This window comes from Nansenia antarctica (genome assembly GCF_963989245.1).
Source record: "Nansenia antarctica genome assembly, chromosome: 4".
Taxonomy (NCBI): Eukaryota; Metazoa; Chordata; class Actinopteri; order Argentiniformes; family Microstomatidae; genus Nansenia; species Nansenia antarctica.
This window is the reverse complement of record NC_137689.1, coordinates 22,050,898-22,065,897: the sequence shown is the minus strand read 5'-3', so window position 1 is coordinate 22,065,897 and position 15,000 is coordinate 22,050,898. Positions and strand designations below refer to the sequence as shown.

Here is a 15,000-nt window from a genome sequence, read left to right as displayed (position 1 = left end):
TGCCTGGAGTTGAACTGTGATTCATGGTTTGGGTGCAGAATCATGATCTCACTCTGTGGAGAAGAAAATGTCTCTTGATTCTCAATGTTGTGTCGCATTCTTACAGTGCATTCGAAAGGCAGGATAAGGTCGGTATGACCTGTTTCTTGGTGTGTTTGTGTGTTTCGTTGTGCTGCATGTTCAGCATTAGCGGCGGTAGAGGGAGCTCGCTTAGCCGTTAACATGCAGAGTTCCTCTGTCTTCTCATCACGCCAGCTCTCTCTCTCTCTCTCTCTCTCTCTCAGCGTTCTCCCGATTCAGACATCAGCGTCTCTCCGCTGTAACTGATTAAGATCTCACCGGCATCCCCCTCAGGATCCCACTCACTCTTGTTAGTGCTCATGTAAATCAGCAGTCAGATGCATCAACCAGCCCCACTTGAAAAACAACAACTGGAGAACGACCCTCCTCTCATCCTCCTGAGAGTTCACATCAGAGGAGGGTATCATTGGTTTTACATACCGGCCGTGTGGCACTGAGCACTGCTGCTTAGTATTATTCATGAGAGCAAATTGGGAGCCGGTGATTCGGCGAGAGACCCCGTTCTCCGCGCAGCTCAGCACAGCGCTCCTCTTTCCGTGCCATGTAAGCCCCCAGGGTAGGAGGAGAAGGGGGGCAGGGGCGGGGGGGGGACGGTGCTTACTCACTGTCACGGGCCTGTCCTGTCCTATACCCCCTCCCCCCCCCCACACCCTACCTCCTCCTCCTCGTACCCGCCCCACCCCCACCCCCATCACCCCAGGCGATCTATGCACAGAGCACTGCCTTAATTACCTGCAGCTCCTGCCATGAGCTGTCAGTGTTGGCCCAGTCACTGGTTTGCCTACCGGGGATTCCTTGCCTTGCCCTGTCCTGCCTTGCCCTGCCCTGCCCTGCCCTGCCCTGCCCTGCCCTGCTCTGCCCTGCCATGCCCTGCCTTGCCCTGCCCTGCCCTGCTCTGCCCCGACCTGCCCTCCCCTTCCCTGCCTTGCCTTGCCCTGCCCTCCCCTGCCTTGCCCTGTCCTGCCTTGCCCTACCCTGCCCTGCCCTGCCCTGGCCTGCCCTCCCCTACCCTGCCCTGCCCTGCCCTGCCCTGCCCTGCCCTGCCCTGCCCTGCCCTCCCCTTCCCTGCCCTGCCCTCCCCTTCCCTGCCCTGCCCTGCCCTCCCCTGCCCTGCCCTGCCCTGCCCTGCCCTCCCCTGCCCTGCCCTGCCCTGCCCTGCCCTCCCCTTCCCTGCCCTGCCCTGCCCTGCCCTGCCCTCTCCTTCCCTGCCCTGCCCTGCCCTGCCCTGCCCTCCCCTTCCCTGCCCTGCCCTGCCCTGCCCTGCCCTGCCCTGCCCTGCCCTGCCCTGCCCTGCCCTTCCCTGCCCTGCCCTACGCCAGCCAGCCTACGCATGGCCATGCCATGGCTAACAGCCAGCCAGGACTACAGCCACTATCAGAGAGCCCAGCCGTGGGCATACAGTAGAGAACATGTTGCCACCCCCAACCCACCCCAATCCAACCCACACGCACACTACAAAAATACTACTTGCACACTACTGGATTACTACGTAACTACATGTATTACATTGCATTTCATATTATCGTACTTTGCACAGCATTTTTGCACTATTGAAGCCACTGTAAAATCGTCACTTTATTACTTTATCAATGTAGGGTTACCTACTTTACTTATTTACATTATTATTATTGCGTTTTTGTATTTGAATGCTGCAATGCAAATGTTGAGGAACCAAAGCCAAAGAATTTTACTCTTGTGTACTTATTACAGTAAGATGTAATAAAAGTGATTCTGATTCTGATGCTATGGCTTATAGTGCACTGAAGTATTGAATCTATAGAGAAGGAGGCTGTGAAGTGATAGTGAAGTCATGTATCACCGTTGCATAAAGGTGTGTGAATGCGGATAATAATAATAATAATAATAATAATAATAATAATAATAATAATAATAGCAGCCATTTAGCTGACGCTTTTATCCAAAGTGACTTTACATTGCAGTGAGTGCAGGTCATTTTTCAGTACGGTCCCAGCTGGAATCGGGAGCCACAACCTAAGCGTTGTTAGCACCATGCTCTACCCACGGAGCCACAAAGGACCACATCACCAGGGATATAAGGAGCCTCTCTAAATAAAACACAGTGAAATGAGGACAGGAGAGCGAGAGGACATCGAGCGGTGTTGAGCAGAGAAGTGCTGAGGTTGGATGTACGTTTGGTGGAGGCAACATGCCCGGAGCTGAGGCACTCAGGCATCTATGGCCTAATGCATGGGCCTATTTATGTTGGTGTTAGCTTGGTCAGTATTGATCACACATTTACTTAAATAAACCGCCTGGGTGGTTTCGAAAGCAGCCGGTGATGGGCAGTTACACACTGTCAGTGGACAGATCGGACCGCGCCCGACAGATGGAGCAGACGTTAATCCTCACATGAAAGAGAGAAAGTGTTTAACGACTCCTTACCTGGAGTTCTTTTTTTTCTTTCTTTTTTTACTCCTGTTGGTGAGAAGAGCAACAGTATTAAAGATGCAGAGTATGAGGTTTATGACTGTAGATAGACACCCCTGAAGTTTCCCCCCAAAATGGTCAGTACTATTGCTAGCGAGAGTTCCCTACTAGCTAGAGTTCCCTACTAGCTAGAGTTCCCTACTAGAGTTCCCTGCTAGAGTTCCCTACTCGCTAGAGTTCCCTACTAGCTAGAGTTCCCTACTCGCTAGAGTTCCCTACTAGCTAGAGTTCCCTACTAGCTAGAGTTCCCTACTCGCTAGAGTTCCCTACTCGCTAGAGTTCCCTACTAGCTAGAGTTCCCTACTAGCTAGAGTTCCCTACTAGAGTTCCCTGCTAGAGTTCCCTACTCGCTAGAGTTCCCTACTCGCTAGAGTTCCCTACTAGCTAGAGTTCCCTACTAGAGTTCCCTGCTAGAGTTTCCTACTCGCTAGAGTTCCCTACTAGCTAGAGTTCCCTACTAGCTAGAGTTCCCTACTAGAGTTCCCTGCTAGAGTTCCCTATTAGCTAGAGTTCCCTACTAGAGTTCCCTGCTAGAGTTCCCTATTAGCGAGAGTTCCCTACTAGCTAGAGTTCCCTACTAGAGTTCCCTACTAGAGTTCCCTACTAGCTAGAGTTCCCTATTAGCGAGAGTTCCCTACTAGCGAGAGTTCCCTACTAGCGAGAGTTCCCTAGAGTTCCCTACTAGCTAGTTCCCTGCTAGAGTTCCCTACTAGCTAGTTCCCTGCTAGAGTTCCCTGCTAGCGAGAGTTCCCTACTAGCTAGAGTTGCCTACTAGGAAGGTCTCCCCCCACCCATCACACACACATTGACACACACACACACACACACACACACACACACACACACACACACACGCACATACATACATACATACATCCACACTCACCTTGACCCAAGTGTGTACGGTGCCCTTGAGCTGTCAGGCCCCAGTGTTGCAGACAGGGTAACACCCGGATTCAGACCTGAGCGGACAGGAGAAGTGCATTAACAGTCACCAGCAATCTAGTATTAGAGCGTTCACCGTGGGCTCCACAAACAGGGAGTGACACCGCAACTGTGCCATCCATTATGTCAAGCATAAGGGTAAGGCCCCACTTCCTAACCGAACAGCCCCACCATCTCCTTAGCTTTGCTGATAGAGGGAAATGAAAAAGGCCCTTTTTAATTATATATGTGTTGGATTCATAATTGAACAGTATCACTTTTTTCCAGTCCGTGGCTCATGGAAGAATGATATCGATTAGAGGTTCAGGTGCAGGTCTTTTGGCGTGTGTGTGTGTGTGTGTGTGTGTGTGTGTGTGTGTGTGTGGTGGGGGGGGGGGGGGGGGTCTGGCAGCTTTACAGGATTACTATCAGCATATTATTTATTGTATACAATTCTCAGCAGGAATTCAGAATCCACAAATATCCCTCCTGCATCTATCACCCAGACAGTGGCATCTGATCTTCAAACAATAAAATCCAATATTTGCTGTTCAGTGCATAATTTCAAAAGAATGTAGCCTACAAGTTGCCTCTGCTTAAGCTGCTTAAATATACAGATGGAAAAACAAACAAACTGCTAGAGTTATCTACTTGTATCTATTGTAATAATAAAAATACCAAATGAGATTAAAATACAATAAACTAGTTTGAAGTCAAATTTGATTGATTGAATCCAAACGAACCCAGTCCAAACCCCTATGACATCCACTCATGATGAGTTAATAGACATTCTTATTTCGTTTCTCACATCTTAATCCGCCATGTCTATTTAATAAATGAATCGTTTTAGATGAGTGATATTCAACAGATATCAACAGCGATACTGTAGAAAAGCCTTTGAGATGTCGACCAAAGTGTTGCAGACTGTCATACTGTATCTGTGGTCCAACCTGATGGCTGTGTTTATCGATAGGAACGGCATGATTCTTTCATCTCTTGTTTCAAGATTCAGCCGGCTTGGTTTTGATGTTTCCCTTGTGCTCTTCTCAGTATTATCAATAGATTCACAGAAGTGGGCTCCATCCCTGTGAAACAACTGTTTATACATGTTGGGGGGGGGGGCTGGTGGAGGTAGTGTCTGATACCATTCCTCATTCCGTTCCATGCGTTACAATGAGCTGTCCTCCAATCTCTACCTCCACCAGCCTCCCTGAACATGTACATCAGTACGGCATCTGTATTTATTTCATATGATTATCACTTCTCTTGGAATGGAATTATTATACGTTGTGTGTAATAATTAAAGGTGTTGTGTACACACACACACACACACACACACACACACACGCTCTGTACAACATTACTGCCAGCACCCACCCACACATAGTCTGCTTTGCTTGCACACAAACACTAAGATCATTTAACTCAGTTGACTCAGTCGACTCAGTCATTTAGTCACAACAGCTGAATATAGCCGGATCATTTTATGAACATTTTATGGTCTTCTGTAGTCTAATTGCACAATAGTCATGTTGTTGGCTGAATATCACTTACAATACCGGATGAATATGGACAGATCATAATAAAACAATTTCCTCATGTCCTCTGTGCGTCTCTTAGCACAATAGTCTCCTTATCCGCTCTGTAGCTACTTTCATTGGGGGTTTCAGTGTGGGCATTCATCGGGGTCCAGAGAGGAGGTAATAAATGGACAGCCCAGCTCATCTTGGCCTGGTGTGTACTCTCTCTGTGAGAGACCCACTCTTCTCCTTGTTTGTTGTTGCTTTATTTTCCTGCACCTGCGTCCTTCTGCAAAGGTTGAGCAAATCCTGGATGTGAGAGACAGGGTCAGTTGACCATGAAGGAGAGATGAAGGTCATACCGGAAGGGAGGATAAAGAGGGGGTCGGGGGGGTGGGTGGAGGGGTAGGGGGGAGCGAGAGAAAAGGGAAAAGTGTGAATTTGCTGAAGAGAGCACTGGAGAGAGTGGAGAGAGACAAACAGAGTGGAAGAATGCTTCTGACCTCTCTAGTGGTCTCTCTCTCTCTCTCTCTCTCTTTCGTTCTCTCTGCTAATAACTGCCTGCATGTTATTGTCTGAGTGCTTTCCAGCTCCCCCCCCCCCTCTCCGCTCTCCCCCCTTTCACTGTTTTCCTTGACAATGCTCTGAAAAATAAATGCTGTTTTCGACAGTATCTGCGCCATTGGGCTCTGGCTGCGCTCGCGTCCGTCACAGCTCCATCGTCTTAAGGAATCAGTCGTCCAGAAAAGCCCGCCTCAATTTTTCATGAGTTGGTAAAAAGCAGATTGAGACAAAAGCAGTCGTCATGAAGCGGCTGCAGTAGCAGCAGCAGCAGCAGCAGCCTCTCTCTCTCTCTCTCTCTCTCTCTCTCTCTCTCTCTCTCTCTCTCTCTCTCTCTCTCTCTCTCTCTCTCTCCCTCGTCTCTCCCACCTTTCAAACACACACAGTCCACAGCTTTGACGGCTCTTTGTTCTCATTTAGAGAGTGCAAAGTACCGAGGCTGGCGTTCTCTATATTCCTCCAAACAAATCTTCAAACCCGGTGGGATCATTGTGCTCGGGTCTCTCTGCTCCTGTGTATGAAAGTGAGTCCACTAAGATGTCCACTCCCCGATCCTCTCTGGAAGGGCTGATGGAGCGCTTCTTGGGCGTCTTGTTTGTGAAATCTCACCTGCAGACGTCTATCTCTAGACATGTTTATGATGAGGCACATGCAGCTGTCCAGGCTGAGGGCTATTCATCTGTGTGAACCACAGTACAGTGACGAGAGCAGTGGAGGTTGGTGACTTCCAGAATTGAGGAGGCCAATTTTTTTTCCGCTTGCTCGCTTCACTTGCGATGGAATGTTCCCTGTTCTTCTTATCTGTCTTTGTTAAAAAATTATTAATTTGTGTTTGGCGGTACTGAAGGGATTGGGACACTCTCAGGATGGTGGATGAAGCAGCTTTTATTGCCTGCACAATGGGTCATCAAATAAATAAAACAATTGGCATGAATCTCTGGTCCGCCTGCAGCAGCTATTGTCCCTTCTGCTCAGGCTCACAACATTCACCACAACATACTACATACAATCAATGACATGTCAAAAGCACTCAAACACTATGTCAATCAGACACACAATTTACAATTCAGAACAATACTTCATCCATTTCTAATATTTATCCTGCAGGACAGCACTCATACACGCGTGTGGCGGAAAAAGGTACTACACGTGGAATGCAACATGACGTTACTGACTAGCCATGCCCTAGCTCGGGAATGCTAGCAACACCACGAGTGGACTCTTACAAAATGCACCAAAACATAGAACTCAAACAACATATGTAATAAGTTACCTGCACAATGGGTCATGGTCCGCCTGCAGCAGCTATTGTCCCTTCTGCTCAGGCTCACAACATTCACCACAACATACTACATACAATTATTAATTATTAATATTAAAAATAAAACTGTTCAATAAATCCTAAATGTTGTCTACCTATTCGATGTATAAATCGCGCCAGAATCTCGCCGACTTCCGAGGTCATTTTAAGCAAAAGTATTTGGCCAAATGAGCTATTATTTTCAGGGATAATAGCCATGGGTGTTCTAGCGTGTCCTGCACTGAAGTGACTGGCGTTCATGTGATTGGACGAACAAAATGTCAATCTTTCAGCCCTGGACTCAATGCATGATGAGGCAAGGCCTCCTGTGCCCACCCATTTTCAGTGATTTGGCCAATCAAATATTGCCATGAGAAAAATTGCATTACATTGACTTCTATGAGAAACCACTTTTCCGACAGGAGGCCTGGACTTTCCGACAGGAGGCCTGGCCTCCTTCAATAGAAACGGATAGGGATTCTGGCCTGTAGGTGCTTTACAATTGCAATATTGGGTTTTAACCATGGAAAAATTCAGATTTATGAACAAAACGGAAATAATATTAATATAATATAATATGTTAAATAAATAAAATAAATATAATTATTGCTTTTTTAAATCTCTCTCTCTTCTCTCAAATTATTGGGGAGGCCAGGCCTCCTCCACCTCTATGGAGGAGCCTCCACTGGACGAGAGACACACACACACGCATGTGCGGACACACAAGCACGCACACGCACACTCGGTCATGCACACTCATCCACACACACACTCACACACACACCTTAGAACCGATGCAGAGGCAGTGATGGGGGTGTGTCTGCGGCCTTGTTGTGGAACACACTTGTACTGTAAATCAGCGACATGATACAGTTGTGTGTGTCTCTATGTGTGTCTGTGTACACTGTACAGTATGTGCTCCCAAATGGCCAATCCACAGTATTGAACTGTTAAGGTTGAGGTTCGAACATTTGTTGTTAGGAAATCAATATGGTGCAATGCTAGACCCCCCTTGCCCCCCCACCCACCCCCCCCCCACACACACACACACACACCATCCTCACCTTGAGAGAGTTTCAATACAGATGGCAGTATAATTTCCACACCAAGTCAATTACATGCGAATATACTTGGCAATAAAAATCATTCTGATTCTGATAAGGTGGGTGACAGATCAACCGCCATTCCTGTACTGTATGGGCGTCCAATGTCTCTGGGTGAGGGGCAATAATGGTAAAAGGCAACTGTTCTGTACGCAGTACATCATGTCCAATTCGATGTGTCTTCGCATGAATGCAGCGACCGTATGAATGCAGTCTGTGCACAAACATGCAGGTCATCTGAGTTGTTATTAGGAATTTATGAAGCGCTAAAATGTTTGTCCCCCAGGGAGAAGGATTGGCAGCTGTCACAGGCACACTGAGTTGAGGCAGGCTGGGCTGGTGGGTCCAACCTCACACACTACCAGTCTGCAGCTTTAGGCCACCAGACACGGGGACACCATGATAGTACATGATTGTTGAGCCAGTGTTGCTACAAACGGCGATGACTGTCCATTACTGTAATTCACACAAACACACACACACACACACACACACACACACACACACACACACACACACACTAAGCTTTCCCCATATTTGGAGTGTCCAGAGCAGCTGTTCCAGGTTCTCCTCCTGCTGTAGCAGTTAAATTAAACGATTCCCCTGCAACGTCATCATCATTACCTCAGCGTGAAAAAACACTTTCAGAGTCAGAATTGCTTTTATTACATCTAATGTACGGGTACACAGTCAAATGAATTAGGTTCAGAGTAAAATTCTTAGTTTCAGGTTCTTCAACATTAGCATTGCAGCAGAATACAAAATCAACAATAATAGAATAAAGTAAAATGAGTAAGGTAATAATAATAATAATAATAATAATAATAATAATAATAGTAATCATAATAATAAAAAAGTAGAATAAGGTAATAAAGTGATGGTAGTTGTACTACAGTGGGAACGCTGTTCGAGGGAAAAGCGATTGTTGACCCAGTGTTGCTACAAACTGCAATGACTGTCCATTACACACACACACACACAGAGAGAGAGAGAGAGAGAGAGAGAGAGAGAGAGAGAGAGACACAACACATACAAAAACATTTTTGTGCTATGCCCTATAAAAATGTAGTACTATGCCCTATGAAAAAAATACTAGTTTGACAGAATTATAGGCATTAGCTTTTAGCCTGATGTCGATTGTAATTGGTTCCTACAAAATGAAGGCCAAATAACAAACAACCATGCTGGAGGAGTCGCCCCTTAGCCCATGTTGACAATAAGGCAGACAGAATACATGGGAGAGCTCGCCTAGTATCTTTGATTTCCCGCAAGCCCCAATGCCTGCCTACGCAGCACACCACACTACCTCATAAAGGATTGGTGCAGTATTAGGCTGGGGGTGTGGGGGTGCAGCTTCCACCCAGACGCATGTTTCTGAGGGGGTCGCTCAGCGCTGTGCAAGCAGCCCTTCCAGCCGCAGTTTCCCATCATGCCGTGCGTTTGTAATCAGGTCTGGTGCTGTGCTGGCCCTCCCAGTTCATCTCCAATGCTGCCCTCCCTGGGCTCCTTTGCAATGCCTCTTAATAGTGAACACACATTCTCCTCTTCTCTCCTCTTCTCTCCTCCCTGCCTCTCCTCAGTGCTGTGGGAGGAAAAGGCACTGTGGCCAGCTAGAGAAACAGAAGCAATACAGCAGAGAGACTTAAAGCTAAATACAACCTGAATAACCTCAAAGATAAATGCACAGTGGAGTGGTTTGTTAAATCCACTGTGGAGTTGTGTGTTACAAAATCTGGATATTTAAACTGACTTAGCTTTATAGAAGTTTGGGTTTGGAAATATCTTAAAATGGCCTCCGTTGTTAAAATGGAGAATGGTTCTTTGGTACTGTAACCACCATTGCGTTCATGCAGGGTCCTTACATTGGTTTGTTTGTTGTCTTTGATGAGGATTTTCTTTGGATGCTGGCTATGAAAAAGCCCCAAACACAAACTTGTCTTACAAATTAGGATTCAAGGCGATATTTGGAGTACGACACATTTTGTCCATCAGTTTCTATTTCATGCAGTATGTACCCTGATCATGTTCAGCAAGTAGACACTCTCCCTCGTTCTAACATTTCCCCCTTTCTCTCCCCTCTGTTTTGCTTTGCAGTTTTCAGTGAAGATCTACGTTCCAGCTTATATTTTGTCAATGCATCTGTGCAAGAGGTAGTGTTTGCCAGCACCACAGGGACCTCGGTGCCCTGTCCCGCCGCGGGCGTGCCCCCCGCCTCGCTGCGCTGGTACCTGGCCACTGGAGAGGAGATCTACGATGTCCCCGGGATCCGCCACGTGCACCCCAATGGCACCCTCCAGATCTTCCACTTCCCCCCCTCCAGCTTCAGCAACCTCATCCACGACAACACCTACTATTGCACAGCGGAGAACCCCTCAGGGAAAATCAGGAGTCAAGATGTCCACCTTAAGGCTGGTGAGTTTCTCTCCTTAGGGAAGAACAAATACAGTTGAACCAAGGAACAATAGTCCATCTCCATGACCTGCATCTCCACTGTATAGTGGTATGGTTGTGTCCTGGTCCTGACCTGTATATATGGTCACTGTATGGTCAAACACTGTGGTTAGTGGGATCATGGAAATGAAGTGTTGATAACTAAGATGAGAGTTAGGACTGCAGCTCATTTTTAGTTAGGAAAGAATGAGCACCACAAGTGAACCATTTCAGTTGTTAGATGTGCAGACTGTAATGATGACTGTCGGTTGAGCAACGAGGCACTATTTAGCCACTGGTGTAGAGGATCACAGGATGACACACTGTTAGAAAAAAAGCCTACAACCATAAAGGGTTCTTTGGCTGAACCCTTTGAAGAACCCTTTTGGGTTCCATGTCAACACCTTTCCACAGAAAGCTCTAAATGAAACCCATATGGGTTCTTCAAAGGGTTCTCCCACAGGGATAGCCCAAGAATCCTTTTGGAACCCTTTTTTCAAAGAGTGTAGTACCTGGTTCAAGAATGTTGTTCATCCTCTCTGAACATCTCTCCCTCTGTCCGTCCCCCCCGTCCCCCCCGCCCCCCGTCCCCAGTCCTACGAGAGCCCTACACAGTCCGTGTGGAGGACCAGAAAGCCATGAGAGGCAATGTGGCGGTCTTCAAGTGCATTATCCCCACCTCGGTGGAGGCCTACATCACTGTGGTGTCCTGGGAGAAAGACACAGTGTCAATCAATGTCCAGCAATGTAAGTCTCTACTCTCTGCCTCACCTAACTACAGTGGACTGTTCTGCTCCACTACAACCTGTAGACCCCCGCCAATATATGACTATATATCACTGTGGTTTTTGTTGTGACTTATTTGTTTAGGCTGTTCAGTTCAGTAGGCCTCATGACTCACCTGCTCTGATCCTCAGAGCTGATGTCCTCTGAGATCTAAGGGATCTCAGTCTTAGATGTTTTCTGAGTTATAAGTGATCTCAGTCTTAGATGTTTTCCACACAGACGTTATTAAGGTGTGACTCTGTATGATTTGGGAATGTATTGTTTAAATCAACAGTGCAATACAGAGACACACCACCAGTAAAGGCCTTTACTGGACAGTATGTGGTTGAGTTGAGTGTTTTGACCACTGGGAGGTACCGTACTGTATGGACGATGCTCTTGTGTGCGAGACGGTTTGACCTGAGACTAGACTTAGCGGCCCCGTCCTAGACACGCGACCAGCAGCTCACTGTCCTGTAAATGTCCCCGTCTGTCTGACCGTGTCTGTCTGTCTGACCGTGTCTGTCTGACTGACGGAGACAAGTGGTCCGCGAGGGCGTCCAGGGCCCTGCCAGTCGTGTCACTTAGCCTGCGCCGTATTGACCCAGTTGTCTGGTGATGGGAGCCATTGCCGCGTGCCACCGCCACGCTCCGATCATTCAAATGGCTTAAATGGAACGGCTCGTCTGCTCGATTGTTTCCTAGGCCCCGGGGGCAAATTCACTTTATGTGGGGCATTTAACAAACTCAATAGACAAAAAGCTTTAATGTCGTTTTGGTTTGGACGGAGGGCGAACGCAAAGCGATTGCTTTTTTTTTGTTGACGTTTCACATTTGTCTGCTGAGGCGAAAGGGACGATGTTGAGATCTATATCAATCTCTTAATCGTCCATAAATGGATTTGCCGGGAGGGTGTTTTGAAGCTGAGGGAATATGGGGTTATGGCTTATGGCATACGAAGGTTTTATAATTTTGGGAGGGATATGTTTTTTCGAGCATGACACATTCTTATATGCTAGGACTTGTTTTCATGATGCTCTACATATGGGTGGATGCAATGCAACCGTATATTAAAGTAAGGAGAGTTTGAATATGTCCCTTTAGTAGTCTTTCAGAAATGCACTTCTTTGTCAAAATACCCCGTTAAAATCATCATATCTGTCAGCCATGTAAACTCTGGCCGAAAAATCTGTCCACCACCAATCACCACCACCATCACCACTGCTCTTTTCCATGGTAAATAATGGATGACGGAAGCCTATGAATCCATAAGCAAATAGTCTTTATTCACGTCTCAATGCACGCCCCAACCATTCTCCTCATCGCATATCGATTGCAATTGTGTGTGTTTGTGTGTGAGTGTGTATGTGTGTTTGTGTGTGTGCATGCATGCACGTGTGTGCGTGTGTGTGTGCGTGTGTGTGTGTGTGTGTGTGTGTGTTTCTGCACACGTGTGCATGGATGCATCCACATTGCCTGGTGGCTAATGACCAGCCTCTCTCCTTTCCAAGGGGCCTCTAACTCCCACCGTTTCAATGTTTTATGAGTAAACAAAAAACAAAAAAACAGAGAATATCAACACTTAGACTCTGGAAAACTTTGTGAAATAAAGCTTGCATGAATAATGGATAGGAACATTTCTGTTTGTTGAGGTGAGGAGGCATGGAGCACAGGCCCCCCTTTTTCACTGGCCTCTCTGAAAGTCTCCCTTGGGTTAGGCCCACTTTGAGGAGGTTCCGTACAGTGCCAAACAATGCACCACTCAGAGAGAGCCCTCGGTGGTCTGCCAGCAACACATTGACGATTGACCATGAAATATACATACAATCAAGAGACAGGCAGGAGGTTGCCGTGTACAGTATGGGATGTTGTTTACTGAAGAGGTCGAGTCGAGTCTTGGAAGGCTACATGGCTACGTCATACACAGACCTTCGTTGCTACCCTGCGTTGAAACACCCAAGTGAGCTCATCAACTCACCCAGCGCGGGGTTGGAAGGAAACCAGCTCACCCTGTACTGTAATGTAGCTCTCCAGGACCAGGGTAGGTGACCACTGGGCCACCTAAGTGATGTATCATTGTCCTGTACACTATGAATTACACATTGTACAACAGACCTTCCTTGAATTTCCAAAATTTAGCCACCGCTATCAGCAGTTTTTTTTTTCGACATTGCAGAACAACAGCGAAGTGATGATTACGTGGTAGGAACGGTTCGAGCAAACCGACATTGTCCCATTGCCTATTCAGTTGTGTCTTAGCGACATGCTCCCCTTCCCTGATAAGGAGCTGATTGTCACTAAGATACGTGCGGGGATGAACAAATGACACCCACACATTTATCTTCTCTCTGCCCGCCTGTTGACGCAGAACGCAGCAGGAAACCCTGTGATGTATTGTTCTGAGGTGAGCGTTGGAACGGTTTCATTCCTGTGGTAGAGAGAGAGAGGGATATACCTCACATCAGAAGGCAGCGAGGTGGGCGCTTAAGTGGCATAGGAGGAGCACACTAAGGCACATGCCATATCATCGCATTGGTCCCCAGTTCGATTCCGGCCTTCGACTTATCCTGCATGTCGTCCCCCCTCCCTCCCTCTCACCCATCCTTCCCCTCAAATCTCTATTGTCTCTATCCCAAATAATAGGAAATGTTAGAATAGGTATAGCATAGCATAGAGTACAGCACAGTGTTTTATTTGTATAGTATAGTATAGTGGATAGTGTACATAGCCTTTATTTATGTAAACCAGCTCTTTTCCCATCTTGTTTTTAGTTTTTTTTTTCCTAGCACCAGGGGAGCCCCCCCTCCCAAATTTCGTTGTTTGGTACCTGTACTATATCAATGACAATAAAGACCATTCATTCATTCATAAAGCAGAAATGCCCTAGAAACGTAATATATATATTAAAAAAGAACAAGCTCATCTCTGTCTGAGAGCCCCCCCCCCCCCCCCCCACAAACACACACACACTCACACACACACACCAAGTTAAGACATAAAACATGTCCAACAGGGCTTTGACTCCTCTGGTGATAATCACACTGAGGGCTGTATCCAGTCCAACACTGTCAACATTGTCCTAGAAGCCAAACCCAAAGACATACAGTACAGTATTATCTCTCTGTAAGAGAGGTTGTATTGTGTTGTGATAGAGTTGGGCTGTGTGTTGTTCTTGTTGTTGTTGTTCTTGTTGTTCTTGCTACTGCTGCTGCTGTCGTCCAGACACAGCCCTAGCTGTGACACAGCCCTAGCTGTGTCTGGGCCATTCCCCAGGTGCAGGCTGGAGTGCTGCAGTCACTGAGGAGGGCCTTGTAGTCATTTGCCATGGCCTGATCGGGCCTGCTCTGCATTCAGCACCAGTGGACTGTCCCCCCCCCCACCCGCTCACGCCCCCAGCACTGCAGAGAGTCACTCACGCAAACACACACAGACGCACACACACACACACACACACACACACACACACACACACACACACACACACACACACACACATGCACACACTAGGGACTCCTTCTCATTCTGCACACAAGCCTAACACTCAGGGCCATCATCACATTGCCTCTTTTTTGCTCCACCCTCCTTTCTTTGTAATTTTCTACCTCTGCATTTCGTTAACGCGCACATGTGCGCACACACACACACACACACACACGTGTGCACACACCCTTGCACACACACACACACACACACACACACACACAAACACTCACACACACGCATATGCACACACACATGCACACACACACACATGCAAACACATACAGTACATACTAACACATAGATACTCTCCCTGCCCTGGTCTATTGAAGAGCTGAGTGATAAGATACATTATGATGGGGGGAAGTCATTCAATCAATATTGAATA

General features: G+C 47.1%; 1 protein-coding gene across 2 annotated transcripts in view; it reads left to right on the top strand.

Annotated features, from left to right (window-relative positions):
* Positions 1-15,000, top strand: part of LOC308155110 (cell adhesion molecule DSCAM-like) — a gene marked incomplete at both ends in the record, with an annotated part of 100,597 nt that overhangs the window by 8,800 nt on the left and 76,797 nt on the right. For both annotated transcript variants that reach the window (XM_080528354.1, XM_080528353.1), the window contains 2 exons: positions 10,032-10,349; positions 10,962-11,114. In XM_080528354.1, coding sequence (XP_080384480.1) covers positions 10,032-10,349; positions 10,962-11,114 — 471 coding nt within the window. The remainder of the gene's footprint in view (positions 1-10,031; positions 10,350-10,961; positions 11,115-15,000) is intronic.